General features: G+C 37.2%; 1 protein-coding gene across 1 annotated transcript in view; it reads left to right on the top strand.

Annotated features, from left to right (window-relative positions):
* LOC518437 (transmembrane protease serine 11G) overlaps positions 1-19,001 on the top strand; it is a 42,087-nt gene extending 23,086 nt beyond the window's left edge. Inside the window, exons 5-10 of the mRNA XM_002688315.6 lie at positions 484-644; positions 8,015-8,053; positions 8,982-9,153; positions 10,128-10,387; positions 15,128-15,270; positions 17,443-19,001. Of these exons, the coding sequence (XP_002688361.1) occupies positions 484-644; positions 8,015-8,053; positions 8,982-9,153; positions 10,128-10,387; positions 15,128-15,270; positions 17,443-17,604 (937 nt within the window). The 3' untranslated portion in view covers positions 17,605-19,001. The remainder of the gene's footprint in view (positions 1-483; positions 645-8,014; positions 8,054-8,981; positions 9,154-10,127; positions 10,388-15,127; positions 15,271-17,442) is intronic.

The following is a 19,001-nucleotide window of genomic DNA, read 5'->3' as shown; positions in this document are numbered from 1 at the left end:
TTCTCATTTACAGAGTACATTTAGGGAGAGAGTGCTGTAACTTGGGTAGTGATGAAATATATTCTACTGGTTGTCCTTTTAAAGTTTTTTGTATTTCAGTTAAAGATTCTTACAATCATTAAAACCTCCTCTCAATTTTACTTACATTTTAAAAAATAAACAAATATAATGGATTTTTTAAATCAAGAATAAAATACAAGTTTGATTAATTTAACAAGTGCTTTTATTTGTCCAGAAAAAAAAAAAAAGATTTTACCATTTTCAGATACTCTCCCCTCCCTAAATATGATCAAGTTTTACAAACCAGGAGTAATTCAGGTATTAACACCTATATGATACATAAAGGGAAAACATCCATGACAACGAAGAGTATAAAATATTTATGTTGTATTTTCTTGAATATATAACTATATTTACGTAATAAGTTATAGTAATTACTATGCTACATCCTCACTCATTTATTCTGATATTTTTGTTTTTCAGGCCAAGTAATAATGGTTTGAAAATAAACGTATTGCTCAAATTTCAGTTTACCTCTAACAATGCAGACACAATAAAAAGAGAAGCTGACAGCATTTTGCATCAGAAGTTGAAATTAAATGAAAGCTTCTTGAAGATAGATACTTCATTGCCCTATCTTAAAGGCAAGAAATACCATTTTTCTTTCTTTGTTACAGTTTATCATTTTAACAGTCTTCTCAGCTACAGAGAAATCTTTATTTAACCATAAAATTAAATCACTTTTATTTGTAAGTCTCTTATTTACTTGATAATAAACAAATCTCCACACAATCAACACTTCCTTTGGTTAGTATGGACACAATTGTAAAACAAGGATAACATGATAATCCAAATAGAGTAGTATGTCTTACTCTTTAAAAAATATTTTAGTGGAATTTTTTTGACTAATTAACCATTGTTGTTTTTGTTCAGTTGCTAAGTCTTGTCCAACTCTCTGTGACCCCAGGAACTGCAGCATGCCAGTCTTCCTTGTCCTTCACTATCTTCCAGAGTTTATTCAAATCCGTATCCATTGAGTCTGTGATGCCATCCAACCATCTAATACTCTGCTGCCCACTTGTCCTCCTGCCCTTAATCCTTCCCAGCATCAAGGTCTTTTCCAATGAGGTGGCTCTTCACATCAGGTGGCCAAAACATTGGAGTTTCAGCTTTAGAACCAGTCCTTCCAGTGAATATTTACAATTGATTTCCTTTAGGATTGACTGGTTTGATCTCCTTACTGTCCAAGGGATCTCAAGAGTCTTCTTCAACACAATTCAAAAGGATCAATTCTTTGGCACTCAGCCTTCTTTATGTTCCAACTCTCACATCTGTATGTGACTACTGGAAAAACAGCTTTGACTATATGGACCTTTGTTGGCAAAGTGATGTCTCTGCTTTTTAATATGCTGTCTAGGTTTGCCATAGCTTTCCATCCAAGGAGCAAGTATCTTTTAATTTAGTGGCTGCAGTCACTATCCACAGTGATTTTGGAGCCCAAGAAAATACAATCAGTCACTGTTTCTACTTTCCCCCATCTATCTGCCATGAAGTGAAGGGACCTGATGCCATGATCTTAGTGTTTTGAATATTGAGTTTTAAACCAGCTTTTTCATGCTCCTCTTTCACCCTCATCAAGAGGCTCTTTAGTTCCTTTTCACTTTCTGCCACTAGAGTTGTATCATCTGCATATCTGAGGTTGTTAATATTTCTCTCAGCAATCTTGATTTCAGCTTGTGAGTCATCCAGCCTGGCATTTCACATACTCTGCATAGAAGTTAAACAATCAGGGTGACAATATATAGCCTTGACATATTCCTTTCCCAATTTTGAACCAGTCTGTTGTTCCATATCTGGTTCTAACTGTTGCTTCTTGTCCTGCATACAGGTTTCTCAGGAGACAGGTAAAATGGTCTGGTATTCTCATCTCTTGAAGAATTTACCAGTTTGTTTTATCCACATAGCCATAGGCTTTAATGTAATCAATGAAGCAGAAATAGTTATGCATGTGATAAAAATCTACTCTCTCCTACTAATATAGTAATACTTAGTGCTTGGGTCTTTTTGATGCAATACTCTCTCCAATCTGAATTCAAAATGTAAGAATGGTCTGCACACAGATATCACAGTATGTGAGGTATAGCATGATTTGGCTCCAGTGAAAAGAAGTCTGATATTTTTTCTTGTACTCCCATAACCTTTTCTAGGCATGTAGGATAGGACTGGCCTAGGGAATAAAAGGAAAAGAAAAATGACACACCCTGAGAGTACCTGTCTCAGGCATAAAGACACCATCTCATTTACAACAGACATATTTCTAGGTGATGAATGTTTGGGGCCGGAGATTAAACAAACCTTATTATAATTTGAAGACTACTCTTCAGTTCAGTTCAGTTCAGTCGCTCAGTCGTGTCTGACTCTTTTCGACCCCATGAATCGCAGCACGCCAGGCCTCCCTGTCCATTACCAACTCCCGGAGTTCACCCAGACTCACGTCCATCGAGTCAGTGATGCCATCCAGCCATCTCATCCTCTGTCGTCCCCTTCTCCTCCTGCCCCCAATCCCTCCCAGCATCAGAGTCTTTTCCAATGAGTCAACTCTTCGCATGAGGTGGCCAAAGTACTGGAGTTTCAGCTTTAGCATCATTCCTTCCAAAGAAATCCCAGGGCTGATCTCCTTCAGAATGGACTGTTTGGATCTCCTTGCAGTCCAAGGGACTCTCAAGAGTCTTCTCCAACACCACAGTTCAAAGGCATCAATTCTTCCGTGCTCAGCCTTCTTCACAGTCCAACTCACATCCATACATGACCACTGGAAAAACCATAGCCTTGACTAGAACGAACCTTTGTTGGCAAAGTAATGTCTCTGCTTTTGAATATGCTATTTAGGTTGGTCATAACCTTCCTTCCAAGTAGTAAGCGTCTTTTAATTTCATGGCTGCAGTCACCATCTGCAGTGATTTTGGAGCCCCAAAAAATAAAGTCTGACACTGTTTCCACCATTTCCCCATCTATTTCCCATGAAGTGATGGGACCAGATGCCACGATCTTCATTTTCTGAATGCTGAGCTTTAAGCCAACTTTTTCACTCTCCTCTTTCACTTTCATCAAGAGGCTTTTGAGTTCCTCTTCACTTTCTGCCATATGGATGGTGTCATCTGCATATCTGAGGTTATTGATATTTCTCCCAGCAATCTTGATTCCAGCTTGTGGTTCTTCCAGTCCAGCGTTTCTCATGATGTACTCTGCATATAAGTTAAATAAGCAGAGTGACAATATACAGCCTTGACGTACTCCTTTTCCTATTCGGAACCAGTCTGTTGTTCCATGTCCAGTTCTAACTGTTGCTCCCTGACCTGCATACAAATTTCTCAAGAGGCAGGTCAGGTGGTCTGATATTCCAATCTCTTCAAGAATTTTCCACAGTTTATTGTGATCCACACAGTCAAAGGCTTTGGCATAGTCAATAAAGCAGAAATAGATGTTTTTCTGGAACTCTCTTGCTTTTTCAATGATCCAGTGGATGTTGGCAATTTGATCTCTGGTTCCTCTGCCTTTTCTAAAACGAGCTTGAACATCAGGAAGTTCACGGTTCACATATTGCTGAAGCCTGGCTTGGAGAATTTTGAGCATTACTTTACTAGCGTGTGAGATGAGTGCAATTGTGTGGTAGTTTGAGCATTCTTTGGCATTGCCTTTCTTTGGGATTGGAATGAACACTGACCTTTTCCAGTCCTGTGGCCACTGCTGAGTTTTCCAGATTTGCTGGCTGGCATATTGAGTGCAGCACTTTCACAGCATCATCTTTCAGGATTTGAAATAGCTCAACTGGAATTCCATCACCTCCACCAGCTTTGTTCGTAGTGATGCTTTCGAAGGCCCATTTGACTTCACATTCCAGGATGTCTGGCTCTAGGTCAGTGATCACACCATCATGATTATCTGGGTCATGAAGATCTTTTTTGCACAGTTCTTCTGTGTATTCTTGTCACCTCTTCTTAATATCTTCTGCTTCTGTTAGGTCCATACCATTTCTGTCCTTTATTGTGCCCATCTTTGCATGAAATGTTTCCTTGGTATCTCTAACTTTCTTGAAGAGATCTCTAGTCTTCCCATTCTGTTGTTTTCCTTTATTTCTTTGCATTGATCGCTGAAGAAGGCTTTCTTGTCTGTTAGCCTTCTAAAAATTAACTTTGAAATGTTCATATTTTACCAGACTAAAGTGTGAAATGAGATTAATAAGCTGACAAGTTACCAATAAGTCTTCTCTTGGTACTTTTTTCCCCCAAATTGTTTAGAGGGCTAGAACAGATATATTATAATATGTTGAAGAGGAGAAAAGCATTGTGGATTTGACTAAAGAAGAAAAACAGCTTGAAGATAAAGACATGAAGTCTCTGTAAGTGATGTTCAGCATTCAGTTCTGCTAGTCGTGCAAATAGAACAGGGTAGATTCTGAATTCAGTGCATTGGGTTTAGACAGCAAAACAAGATTTTCTGAAAGAAACATTTTGTTAAAGAGGTGGAGGTACGTACAAAATTTTAATTTCAAAAAATTTAGATTTTGGCCTCCCATTAAGACAACTGTTAGAAACTGAAACTGCCTCATTTCTGTGTCTGTCCCCCCCAGTCTTACCCCCACTCTGTGATGTTAGTGGATTTAAGTTGTATACAGAGTTGCTGGATCAGGGTTGGGGGACTGGTCCATGCAGGCATCTGCTGGTGATCCATCCATCCAAAGATTTTCAGTTGCCTGTCTAAGCAAGTTACTGTTAAGACATTCCTCATTCCCATGGGAAGGTCTCCTAAGATTCATAATTTATCCTGAGACACTTCTGTCCTTATCAGGGTGCTTGAAAATTAATTCATATATTATTTTTAAAAATTTACTTCTCTGCAAAAGAGTGGTAAGTCCTTGAATACAGGAAATGTGTCTTCTGTAGACGTAATCACCTTCAGAAGATTAGCACAGAACTCAGTACAGGACAGGAACAGGGTATTTGCAAAACACTGTGTCTTTAACTCTGTAAACTAACTCAGGGTCTCAAAAAGTAAGCATGAAACAAAAGTAGTGTTTTAACATTAACAGATACCACAGAACACGGAGGAACCTGGAATCCTTCCTTTTCTCACCTAAGAGTTTTACAACTATGCTTTAGAAAGTAAGAGGTTATATATATATAATTTAAAAACCAAAAGTCGCATTTTATAGGGTAAGAGAACTCATTTAAATACATATAATATAAAGACAAATGCATGGAATGCACACTAGGAAGGACTGTAGGTGGTAGTGAAAAGAAACCAAGACTTGAAACCAGAAGACCTATGCCCTAGCAGCAAAAGTTGTAGGCTTCGATAAATTGTCGGACCTCTGTGTCTCGATTCCTGTTTCGCAAAATGAAAATAATAAGTGAAACTTATTCTTTAGGAAAACGTAAACATTTTGAAATGTACAAGAACAAGCAAATTAATGTAAAGTATCATTAAATGGATTTTCTTTGATATCTTTAACAATGTTGATCCTGAGAAGTTGGAGAATTGATTAACTTGTCTTTTAAAAAAAAGAGAGCTTGGAAACTAAACACACAAATGGCTCCAAAACATAAATATTGAAAGAGTTATCTGAGAATATCTTGAGTCCAGCAGAAATCTGTTAAGCTTAGTCTTTTAAAGGTATTTTTTCCAGGATTATGATAAAGCTCAAGGAGAAGCTTTGAGTTTAGCCTTCAACTAAATTTTGTTTTGGGTAACGAATATTTAGTTATAATAGGAAAGGAATGACAACAAATCAAAAAATTATCTAAATATCATGTAATTCAGAAAAAAGAATGCTTTTTAAAAATCAATTTTAATTGGAGGATAATTGCTTTACAATGCTCTGTTTATTTCTGCCATGTAACAACATGAATCAGCCATAAGTATACATATGTTCCCTCTCTCCTGAACTTCCCTCCCACCCCTCACCCTATCCCATCCCTCTAGGTTGTCACAGAGCACCAGGTTAAGCTCCTTGTGTTACACAACAACTTCCCACAGCTATCTATTTTAATATGATAATGCATATGTTTCCATGCTACTCATTCAATTTGTCCCACCCTCTCCCCTTACTGTGTCTACAAGTCTGTTCTCTATGTCTGAGTATTCTTGCCCTGCAAATAGGTTCATCAGAATCATTTTTCTAGATTCCATATATATGCGTTAATATATGATATTTGCCTTTCTCTTTCTGACTTACTTCACTCTGTATAACAGGCTCTGTGTTCATCCACATCAGTTCAGCTGATTCAAATTCATTCCTTCATTCCTGGCTGAGTAATCATTGTATATGTGCATTGCAACTTCTTTATCCATCCATCTGTTGTTTGTTTGTTTGTTTTTAAGGAATGTCCATACTGTTCTCCATAGTGGCTATATTCATTTATATTACCACCAACAGTGCAAGAGTTTCCTTTTTCCCACATACTCTACAGCATTAACTGTTTATAGATTTTTTGATGATGGTCATTCTGACTGGTGGGATATGATACCTCATTGTAGTTTTTATTTCCATTTCTCTAATAATAAGCAATGTTGAGTATCTTTTCATGTGTTTATTGGCCATCTGTATGTCTTCTTTGGAAAAATGTCTTTTTAGGGCTTCAGTCCATTATTTGCTGGGCTGTTTAAAAACATCCTTTTTTTATTTGTTAGTTACTTCATGTTTCTCTGTAATATCTTACTATTTTTCCCTTATCTCTTTTTTTTTTTTTTGCTGTACACTCTTCAAACATCAAACTTTTTACATTATTTTCTATAGAAAAAAAAGAAAGATAATTCAGACTTTCTACCAGCATGTTTGATAGGCTTTTAAATTATTATTTTGAAATAATTATAGATTTACATGAGGTTGCAAAGAAATTAATAGAGAAATCTCATGCACTTGCACCCTTCCCCCAGCCTTCCTTAATGCAGTACATTAAAACCAAGAAATTCAAATGGATACAATGCACAGAATTTATTCAGATTCCACAATAATATATGAACTAATGTGTGTGTGGATTTGTATGTACAGCTCTAGGCAATTTTATCACATATTGTATAACTACCACCAGCATCAATATATTCAACTGTACAATGTTAAGGATCTCTAGTGTTACTTCTTTAATGCCACACCTATTTCCTCTATCTATACCTAGCCCAACTACCACTAATCCATTTTTCATCTCTGTAATTACATTATTTTATAGATTTCACATAAATAGAATTATATACTTGGTATCCTTTTGAGATTGACAATTTTTGTTCAACATATTTTGCTTGAGGTTCATCCATCTTATTGTATCAATAGTTTGTTCCTTGTTATTGCTAGGCAGTTTTCATAGCATTCCAGTTTGTTTAACCACTCCTCTGCTGAAGAGCTTTTGGGTAGTTTCAAGTTTTTGGCTTCTACAATGAAGCTGCTATAAACATTCATGTCCAAGTTTTTTCATGAAAATGTCTTAATTCTTTGGGATAAATGTCTAAGAGTACAACTGCAGTTGATAAAAACATTTTTAGTTTTGAAAAGAACTACTAAACTATTTCTAAGAGTGGCTGTACCATTTTGCATTTCCTATTATATGAGTTACCCAATTTCTCTTCATCTTTGCCAAAATTTGGTGTTATCACTATTTTTCATTTTCTTCCTGATAGGTGTGTAGTGATATCTACCTACACCCTCTTCTGTTTAACTTATATTTTAATAAAATGATGTGGGATTAATTAATTAGATGCAGTCATACGTTATGGCAAACAATATCCTTCCCCACACCGATGATTTTATAATTATAAACAGGATTTTCCCAGAGGCTACATATAGTCAGAAGAAGAGTTTAATCTGTGTCTAGGCCTCTACTTTTTGTAGAATTTTATTTAAATTAAGAATTTATTGACTCTTCAATTCCTCCAAAATAGAAACATTCATGTCGTGTAGACAGAGTATTTAAATTATAATTGTTCCACTGCTGACCAATTATCTTGGTTTTTTTTTCCACAGCTATGAATAATGTACAAGCAGAGCACATCCTGAACAGCTGTAAGTTCAACATTATTATTGAGATGTACATAAATCAAATGCTTGCACATGTGCTCAGTCGTGTCCGACTCTTTATGACCCCATGGACTGTAGCACCAGTCTCCTCTGTCCATGGGATTTTCCAGGCAACAATATTGAAGTGGGCTGCCATTTCCTCCTCCAGAGTATCTTCCCGACCCAGGGATCTAACCCACATCTGCTGCATTGGCAGGCAGATTCCTTACCACTGAGCCACCTGGGAAGCCCACATAAATCAAATAATATAACCCAAAACATTTTTGGAATATCACTATTCCCATATAAACTTTTTCCTGAAAGTATATAACATCTTTTAATGGATACATAATTTAACTCTCCCCAAGGGGAAAAATTACTAATAATTGGAAATGTCTATATGGACATACTTGCTCTACTGCAAAGAAAATTTTGCTGATGACTTTTTTTTAACAATCCCTTTTAATTTTATCTTATTTGTTTTTATTTGACACATTTTGTTAAAGCAGAAGATTTTGCTTAGAATTTAATGACATCCACTAACTTTAAATATGTGAACTTTGACATTTATGCTATTGTAGTGTAATGATTTTTTGTAACACTAGAGAAGTATTTTAGAAGAGTAAAAATGGTATTTTTCTGCTATAAGTACTGTACATTTCACACTCAAAATTGTAAAAAGTCACTCGGGTAAATTTCTGCCTATAAAAATGTGATTCAGAAAATATGAAAAAATATTTAAAATGAAATTGCTGTAAGATGTATCAAATACTTTTTTAAGTTAATCCTTTTTTCAGTGTGAATAATTATTATTCTGTCATGCAGTTTTGATTAATTTTTAAGGTAAGGCAAGGTTACATTTCTATCTTAATGTGCCAAGCATACTCACACACATTTATAACTCTGGAAATAACCGTCTAATTCCCTCTGACAGGTTGCGGTTTAGGGAGGGAGTTCCCATCCATGGAAAGAATTGCTTATGGTAATGTTGCAAAGAAAGCTGATTGGCCTTGGCAAGCCAGCCTGCAAGTTGATGGCATCCATTTCTGTGGAGCCACTTTGATTAGTGAAGTGTGGCTTCTGACTGCTGCTCATTGCTTTGATTCGTAAGTCCTCACCTGTACCAAACTCTCCATATATAACAGATCACCAATTTCATCTCACCTTCACATCCTGTAATTATTATCCCCTTTTCATTGGTCATCTTAGACCTTAAAATGGTATACATAATTGTCCAGCAGACTTAGAAGAAGTAATAATTACTGCAGAATAGGAAAAAATTAGAATATTTTCAATTCCATCTGAATATAGATTCTCCAACAACCTCAACTTTAAAAACAAGTTAACATCACCAAAAGTTAAACACATACACACACACCAGTTTTCCTGAAATATACTGTACATTTCTTAAAATAAAACTCAGATAATAGTATCCCAACCCTCAAACTTACATCTAATTTTCCCACATGAATATCTGGTGCTGTGCTTTTATTATTGTATGCTTTTTGGTGACTTAACATACTGAACACTTGGGGATACTAAAGAGGTACAATAAACCTATTGAAATTCATATAAAATGGGAAAATATTCTGGATAAAATGTTTACTGAAAAGGAAGGATGTGAAAACAATATGAAAGTGGCTCCATCTCTCTCTCCTTCCCTCTCTCTTTTCTCTCTCCATAGATATACATACATTTATGTGCACAGATATGAGTACTTATGTGTGTGTACATGTGGGTACATAGGTCTAATTTTTATTTACTCGTATACTCATCAACTAATCTGAATTACTTTTACAACCAAAACGGTGATAATAAAGTTTCTTTTAAAAAAAATACAAACTTTCCCTCAAGGAGAGTGATTTTAAGCTATTTTAGAATGGGGAAGGGTTATTAGCAAAATGAAACAAAGCAGTCCCAGGGAGAAGCCACAGATAAAGAAAGTGGGAGGATCCCAAGCAACTACCACTTTAAACAATTTGCCCTTCCCCACCGTTATGTCCATGCTCGTTCAGAGTCCTGGGCAACTTCTGATCAGAAATGATCTAAACCAACCATAATCCTTTTAATCTGTGATCAGGTACAAAAACCCCAAACGCTGGACAGCTAGCTTTGGAACAACTCTAAGCCCCGCACTAATGAGACAAGAGGTGCAGTCGGTTGTCATTCATGAAGACTATGCTTCCCATAAGCATGATGATGACATCGCTCTGGTGAAGCTCTCCGCCCCTGTCATATTTTCGGATGAGGTGCACAGAGTCTGTCTCCCGGATGCTACTTTTGAAGCCTTGCCTGAGAGCAAAGTGTTTGTCACTGGATGGGGAGCTCTAAAAGCAAATGGTGAGTATCTCAGTAAAAACGTACAAATTAAAAAAGAAAACTCATCCTCCATTGGAATGCATGCGTGCATGCTAAATCGCTTCAGTCATGTCCAACTCTTTGTGACCCTCTGAACCATAGCCTGCCAGGCTCCTCTGTCCATGGGATTCTCCAGGCAAGAATACTGGAGTGGGTTCCCATTCCCTCCTCCAGAGGATCTTCTCCCCCATTGGAAGAGATATAAGATACAAAATCAAAATATAGAAAATAGATGAAATCAAGATGTCACATGAAAAATATGGCTGAAACAAGATATAAACCCTTGGTGATGGACAGGGAAGCCTGGCATGCTGCAGTCCATGGGGTCACAAAGAGTCGAACATGACTGAGTGACTAAACTAATGGTAAATTATTAAAACTACTATTAAACAGTGCCTGCATGTATTATCTTCTTTATGGGGTATTTTGGAATCTATGTAGCTATAGCTTTCCTTTAAAAAAAAAATGGTAACCTACTCCAATATTCTTGCCTGAGAAACCCCATGGACAGAGGAGCCTAGTAGGCTACTCTAGTAGCCTGGGGTGTCAGAAGAGTCAGACACAACTTAGTGACTAAACACAACTTTCCATATAATGTTATTCTTTCTTTTGTTGCCTTTTGTACACAGAGATTGTTATGGTTGATGATTCTTAAAGTATGTAATTTGTGAGCAGTAATAATGACAAGGTTTCTGTACTGTACACAAATACAGGTAAACAGAAATACCTTAGGCAAGCAATTTGAATGGTGTTCTTGATGCTAAACATTAAAGGAGCCCTTTGTATCCATGTCGGACACAACTGAGTGACTGAACTGAACTTGTATCCATGTGTCTATGAAAGAGTTTTTGAGCCTGAGACTTTATAAATTTGACAGACATAACATTTTTCTACACTTAATAATATACAATAAACTACAAAGAGAGAACTTTAGAGCCTGATTTTAGTTTCCAGGTCCCATGTCTCTTGGTTGGCTTTATTACATATAATTTAATCTGCTTTTGAATTTCTGACTCTTATAGGCTTCCCTGGGGGCTCAGTGTTAAAGAATTTGCCTGCCAATGCAGGAGACACAAGTTCCAACCCTGGGCTGGGAATATCCAATGGAGAAGGAAATGACAACCTAATCCTGTATTCTTGCTAGAAAATCTAATGGACAGAAAAACCTGGTGGGCTCTAGTACATAGGGTCGCAAAAGAATCAGACAAGAGTAAAATACGAGCAGCAATATAGACTCTTATAATGGCATTACAGTCTTGTTTGTGTCCTTGCTCAAGGTATAGCTTTTATCTGAGACTTTATCAAGTAGCAGTTAGTATTTTCCAGCAATAAGATTTTTAAATTAACATGTATATATATATACATACACACATATATATATTTAGACATAATGCTATTGCACACTTACTATCAGTGCAGTTCAGTTCAGGTGCTCAGTCGTGTTTGACTCTTTGCGACTTCATGAATCGCAGCATGCCAGGCCTCCCTCTACATCACCAACTCCCGGAGTTCACCCAAATTCATGTGCATCGAATCGGTGATGCCATCCAGTCATCTCATCCTCTGTCATCCCCTTCTCCTCCTGTGCCCAATCCCTCCAAGCATCAGGGTCTTTTTCAATGAGTCAACTCTTCATATGAGGTGGCCAAAGTATTGGAGATTCAGCCTCAGCATCATTCCTTCCAATGACACCCAGGACTGGTCTCCTTTAGGATGGACTGGCTGGATCTCCTTGCACCACAAGGGACTCGCAAGAGTCTTCTCCAACACCACAGTTCAAAAGCATCAGTTCTTCGGCACTCAGCTTTCTTCACAGTCCAACTCTCACATCCACACATGACCACTGGAAAAACCATAGCCTTGACTAGACAGACCTTTGTTGGCAAAGTAATATCTCTGCTTTTCAATATGCTATCTAGGTTGGTCATAACTTTCCTTCCCAGGAGTAAGTGTCTTTTACTTTCATGGCTGCAGTCACCATCTGCAGTGATTTTGGAGCCCAAATAAATAAAGTCAGACACTGTTTCCACTGTTTGCCCATCTATTTGCCATGAAGTAATGGGACCAGATGCCACGATCTTCATTTTCTGAATGCTGAGCTTTAAGCCAACTTTTTCACTCTCCTCTTTCACTTTCATCAAGAGACTTTTTAGTTCCTCTTCACTTTCTGCCATAAGGGTGGTGTCATCTGCATATCTGAGGTTATTGATATTTCTCCCGGCAATCTTGATTCCAGCTTGTGCTTCTTCCAGCCCAGCATTTCTCATGATGTACTCTGCATATAAGTTAAATAAGCAGGGTGACAATATACAGCCTTGACGTACTCCTTTTCCTATTTGGAACCAGTCTGTTGTTGCATGTCCAGTTCTAACTGTTGCTTCTGACCTGCATATAGGTTTCTCAAGAGGCAGGTCAGGTGGTCTGGTATTCCCATCTCTTTCAGAATTTCCCACAGTTTATTGTGATCCACACAGTCAAAGGCTTTGGCATAGTCAATAAAGCAGAAATAGATGTTTTTCTGGAACTCTCTTGCTTTTTCCATGATCCAGCAGATGTTGGCATTTGATCACTGGTTCCTCTGCCTTTTCTGAAATCAGCTTGAACATCTGGAAGTTCACCGTTCATGTATTGCTAAAGCCTGGCTTGGAGAATTTTGAGCATTACTTTACTAGCATGTGAGATGAGTGCAATTGTGCGGTAGTTTGAGCATTCTTTGGCATTGCCTTTCTTTGGGATTGGAATGAACACTGACCTTTTCCAGTCCTGTGGCCACTGCTGAGTTTTCCAGATTTGCTGGCTGGCATATTGAGTGCAGCACTTTCACAGCATCATCTTTCAGGATTTGAAATAGCTCAACTGGAATTCCATCACCTCCACTAGCTTTGTTCATAGTGATGCTTTCTAAGGCCCACTTCACTTGACATTCCAGGATGTCTGGCTCTAGGTGAGTGATCACACCATCGTGATTATCTGGGTTGTGAAGATCTTTTTTGTACAGTTCTTCTGTGTATTCTTGTCACCTCTTCTTAATATCTTCTGCTTCTGTTAGGTCCATACCATTTCTGTCCTTTATCGAGCCCATCTTTGCATGAAATGTTCCCTTGGTATCTCTAATTTTCTTGAAGAGATCTCTAGTCTTTCCCATTCTGTTGTTTTCCTCTATTTCTTTGCATTGATTGCTGAGGAAGGCTTTCTTATCTCTCCTTGCTATTCCTTGGAACTCTGCATTCAAATGGGAATATCTTTCCTTTTCTCCTTTGCTTTTCGCTTCTCTTCTTTTCACAGCTATTTGTAAGGCCTCCCCAGACAGCCACTTTGCCTTTTTTGCATTTCTTTTCCATAGGGATGGTCTTGATCCCTGTCTCCTGTACAATGTCATGAACCTCAGTCCATAGTTCATCAGGCACTTTATCAGATCTAATCCCTTAAATCTATTTCTCACTTCCACTGTATAATCATAAGGGATTTGATTTAGGTAATACCTGAATGGTCTAGTGGTTTTCCCTACTTTCTTCAATTTAAGTCTGAATTTGGCAATAAGGAGTTCACGATCTGAGCCACAGTCAGCTCCCGGTCTTGTTTTTGCTGACTGTATAGAGCTTCTCCATCTTTGGCTGCAAAGAATATAATCAATCTGATTTCAGTGTTGACCATCTGGTGATGTCCATGTGCAGAGTCTTCTCTTGTCTTGTTGGAAGAGGGTGTTTGCTATGACCAGTGCATTCTCCTGGCAAAACTCTATTAGCCTTTGCCCCGCTTCATTCCGTATTCCAAGACCAAATTTGCCTGTTACTCCAAGTGTGTCTTAACTTCCTACTTTTGCATTCCAGTCCCCTATAATGAAAAGGACATCTTTTTGAGGTGTTAGTTCTCAAAGGTCTTGTAGGTCTTCATAGAACTGTTCAACTTCAGCTTCTTCAGCATTACTGGTTGGGGCATAGGCTTGGATCACCATGATATTGAATGGTTTGCCTTGGAAAGTAACAGAGATCATTCTGTTCTTTTTGAGATTTCATCCAAGTACTGCATTTCAGACTCTTTTGTTGGCCATGATGGCTACTCCATTTCTTCCTAGGGATTCCTGCCCACAGTAGTAGATATAATGGTCATCTGAGTTAAATTCACCCATTCCAGTGTTTACACTATACACTTACTATAGTATAGTGTAAACATTACTTTTCATATGTACTGTAAAGTAAAAAATATTTGTATGACTGGCTGTATTGAGATATTAGCTTCAGTGTGGTGGTCTGGAACCAAACTTGCAATGTCTCTGAGATATGCTTGTATAGCTGTGTGGTTTGTCAAATGATGAGGCAGATTTTCAGATAAGGTAAGGTAAACTGTCACAGATTATCCCAGGTGATGAGGAATCCCCTGAGTTTAAATAACATTATCCTTCATGTAACTATGTGATCACAGCTAAGACTCAAAACCAGGTGAGCTTTGGTTTCCTCATCTGAAAAAAAGAACATTCACATCTATCTTTGATGACGGTAGCTAAGATTAAATAAAATAGTAGGAGTCAGTGTGCCAAGCATGGTACCTAACACATAGGAGATACCCTAGAAATAAAACTTGAATCTGAACACTGTCATCGAGTCCAGAGTTATATTACCTCTAGAAATATGTTTTATCACTGGTTCATCATTGGCAAGAAACAATTAACTATCATAAGCAATAATATGGAAATTCTTCATCTGTTTATTTTTTTCTCTTTAGGTCCCTTTCCCAATACTCTGAGAGAAGTTGAAGTAGAGATCATAAGTAATGATATATGTAATCAAATTCATGTATATGGTGGAGCTGTATCATCAGGAATGATATGTGCTGGATTCTTGAAAGGAAAACTAGATGCCTGTGAAGTAAGAATATATTCACATCTACAAAATGAATCTGTTACTAGAGATGACTTGACTGAACATAGACTAATGTCACTTTATGTGACTCTATGAAATTAAATTTGTGGAGGAGAGAGAATAGCAGAGTATACAGAGTTACATTAAAACAGATAACCAACAAGGACATACCATATAGCACAGGGGATTCTGCTCAATATTCTGTAATAATCTAAATGGGAAAAGAATTTGAAAAACCATAGATACATGTATATGCATAACTGAATCACTTTCTTGTACATCTGAAGTTAACACAACATTGTTAATCAACTATACTCCTATATAAAATTGAAATTTAAAAAACTTGAATAAAATTTTAAAAAACAGGCATGATTAGAAATTTTTTAAAAAAGTTACAGGGACCAAAAGAGCAATAAGAAATCGTCCTCGTTTCCTATTGTCTAGTGCTGTGCTTAGTCGCTCAGTCGTGTCCAACTCTTTGCAACCCTGAGGACTGTAACCCGCCAGGCTCTTCTGTCTGTGGGGATTCTCAAGGCTAGAACACTGGAGTGGGTTGCTGTGCCCTCCTCCAGGGGATCTTCCCAATGCAGGCATTGAACCCAGGTCTCGCGCATTGCAGGTGGATTCTTTACCATTTGAGCCACCAGGGAAGCCCAGAGCCATGTGTAAAGAATAATCACCAGCTGCAAACTGGTGGGCTCTGATTAAAGAAAAGCACTTCTTGTAGAAGAGAGATATATAATCATTGCTTCAAGCCATAGTCAGACTCTGTAGTTAGGTATCTTATCCCTCTAATTGCAAGGCGCTGTGGCCTGGGACCTGCAGATGTCTCCACAGCCAGTAGAGCATCATCCCACCAGTGCTTGAACCTTTGAACTTAAACAGTGTACATCACATAGAATTATACTACTTAAGTGAGAAATATCTATATATTCATTTTAAAGTGTTATCTCACAAATCATGTACTAATTAAATAAATTACATTTCCCTCAATCTTACAGAGCATTAATTTTAATCATTAAGCATTTAAAGAAAACACATTGTAAAGTATGGCTATTTCAAGGACTGAAAATAAATAATTAAACCTTCTGCCTATAGCATTTGAAACTGAATCCAACGGTTTAGCGATTCTATGTTTGAAATAGATTCAGCTCCACAAAAAAAGGAATCTGTTGAATAGAGACTTGTATCTGAGTTTATTTCGTAAGAGAGCAGATGTTCTCATTCTGTTGGTTCATGCTCCCTTGCTTCCTTCACCTCTTGTATACTAAGAACCTAAATTAGGATTTAGGACTTTGGGAAAGAAGATCAGGATGATTGCTTTTGGTACACCAGCAGGATTGCTTTTGGTAGACCAGAGTTCTTACTCTCTGTCCACTGGGCATGAGAGCGTACTAAGAAGTATGTGATGGGAAGAGAGTTTAAAGGCACAAGACTCTAAGAACCCTGCCTACTTCAAACAGAATCAGCTCTCTTTTTTAAAAGAAACATCTGGAAGGAGTTTCCACATAATATTTCTTTTACATGAATAAACTCATTGCTAAAAGATAAAATTAAAAATCATTTGTGAAAGGGTTAAATACATCAGGGAAGCCTTCTTGATTCCTACACTCAAACCAGTTCACTTGGGAGCAAAACTCTGTGTGTAATCAATGATGCACATTTATTTGGAATGTCCTTTGCCTATCTTTCTCCTCTCAAACCTATTGCTACACAGTGATACAGTGCCTCAGACACTTTCCTATCAACTGGTGGAGCAAGGTGGGGATTCAGATTCAAAGCATGAGATTATTCCTACCTAACAGATTTAGGAGAGGCTTCATGGCAGAAGTGACACTTGAGGTCACGTTTATGTAAGAAACTGATGGTTAGACCTAGGTTCAACTTGTGCTGTCTGCTGAGACCAAGCAAAACTAAAAACTATACAAGGATAAAACTGAAACCTCAACTTTAGTCACACTACCTTCCAGAAAGAGACATTAATAGAGATAAACAGAGATAATCAGGTAACAGATAATAAGAACCTCAACTATTAAATTAATGGTGAGTAAAACAGAACTTGTCTTTCATATTTCAACTTAAAATGTTATTTATTAGACATTCAGATTCTGATTAACTTGTATTTCTGACACCCCTTTATTTATCACATTGATCTTTTTTTTTCTTCCGACTTGCCAGGGTGATTCTGGAGGACCTCTGGTTATACCACGTGATGGAAACATCTGGTATCTTATCGGAATAGTAAGCTGGGGAATGGACTGTGGGAAAGAAAACAAGCCTGGAGTCTATACCAAAGTGACTCGTTATCGGGACTGGATTAAGTCTAAAACTGACATCTAATGTAATAATCACCTCTACATCCAAAATGTAAATGCCATGTGTGGCCTCTGGCAATATCATGTGCTGCTATGTATATTGTCAAGATGCAAATAAGCCTGTTCTGACAACTCTCCTCTAACATGTGAGGAAAGAAGGCTTTCTTTCACATCACCTGAAGTGTCTCACTGACCATAGTGTTAACTCCAGTAAGATCTGCCATTGCTGCTAAGTGTCTCTGATTGCCTCCTGGCTCATCTTTTGGTTTCTACTACACACTTTCCATTTTAGAAAAATCCAGCAGTTTAATCAGATGAGTACCAGCTGGCTAAGTATTCCTTATTTTTTTCCTGCACAGCATACTGCCCTTCCCTGACTTCATAGTTTTTAGCTTCCTCCTCAAATAATCCTCATTCAGGATCTGTAGATTCACTGCACCAGACAAATCCAGGTGATTCATTTTGGCTGACATTAATGCAAACGATGAAGAGGCATTAGACATGAAACCAGGACTCAAGAGATGGCACTGCAAGAGTCCTTTCCCCTTTGCCCTCAGATGTTCATTTAACCTCTTTCTGAAACTTGAAAAATCTTGACATTTAAATTTACACCCAACAATGCACATTTTAAACTCTTTAAACAACTACAATAATGTTCACTTTAGAACAATGAATAAATCTTTGGATCAGATAGTAGGAGAACTGGAAATATTGCCAAGGACAGGATTTGTTTCAAACTATGTAAAAATGACTTTTGATATTCAGGAAATAAAAGCAGTTCCTTGGCCTTTTCGTCAGGTGGGGAATGAGAAGAGGCAAGGACTTAGTGAGAGAAGTTACTTTCCAGCTCTAAAAAATGGAAAATGTTCTGGTTCTGGTGTAACTGTACTTTTTACTTCTGTTTAATTACTTACTAATGTAGTTTATTTCTTAAACCATTTTATTTTCAACTTCAGAACACTTAAGGGACCCACAGAATGAGATGCCAGTGTAAATTATACATTCATAAATATATGAGAAATCAACAGAAAATTAGAAATTCATTTAGTTTGATATGAGTTTGGGAATGACTTTATTGTATAATATTTAAATTTACTTTTACAAATGGTAGTCATTCTTTGCAGAATTGTATTTATAAAGAATATTCAAATAAGAAAGCATCTTTGGAATGGTTTAGTAATGATATAGTCATTTTATATATATTTAAATGCATATTTTGTGGCACTGTACATGACTAGTGTTCAGCAAAACTCAAACTTTTCTTGTGCATCTGAACTTTATTTGGCTCCCCCTCCTGTTACAATTAATTTAGTTGATGAAATAACTGCCACGTGAAGACATTTTGAGTTTTATATCAAGTAAGAGTCTTTCTTCTCCCACATAATATTATATTGTAAATTAAAATGTATTTATAATGATAAA

Source organism: Bos taurus, chromosome 6, assembly GCF_002263795.3.
Source record: "Bos taurus isolate L1 Dominette 01449 registration number 42190680 breed Hereford chromosome 6, ARS-UCD2.0, whole genome shotgun sequence".
Classification (NCBI taxonomy): domain Eukaryota; kingdom Metazoa; phylum Chordata; class Mammalia; order Artiodactyla; family Bovidae; genus Bos; species Bos taurus.
Note: the sequence above shows the minus strand (reverse complement) of the source record. Positions and strands in the feature narration are given on the sequence as shown.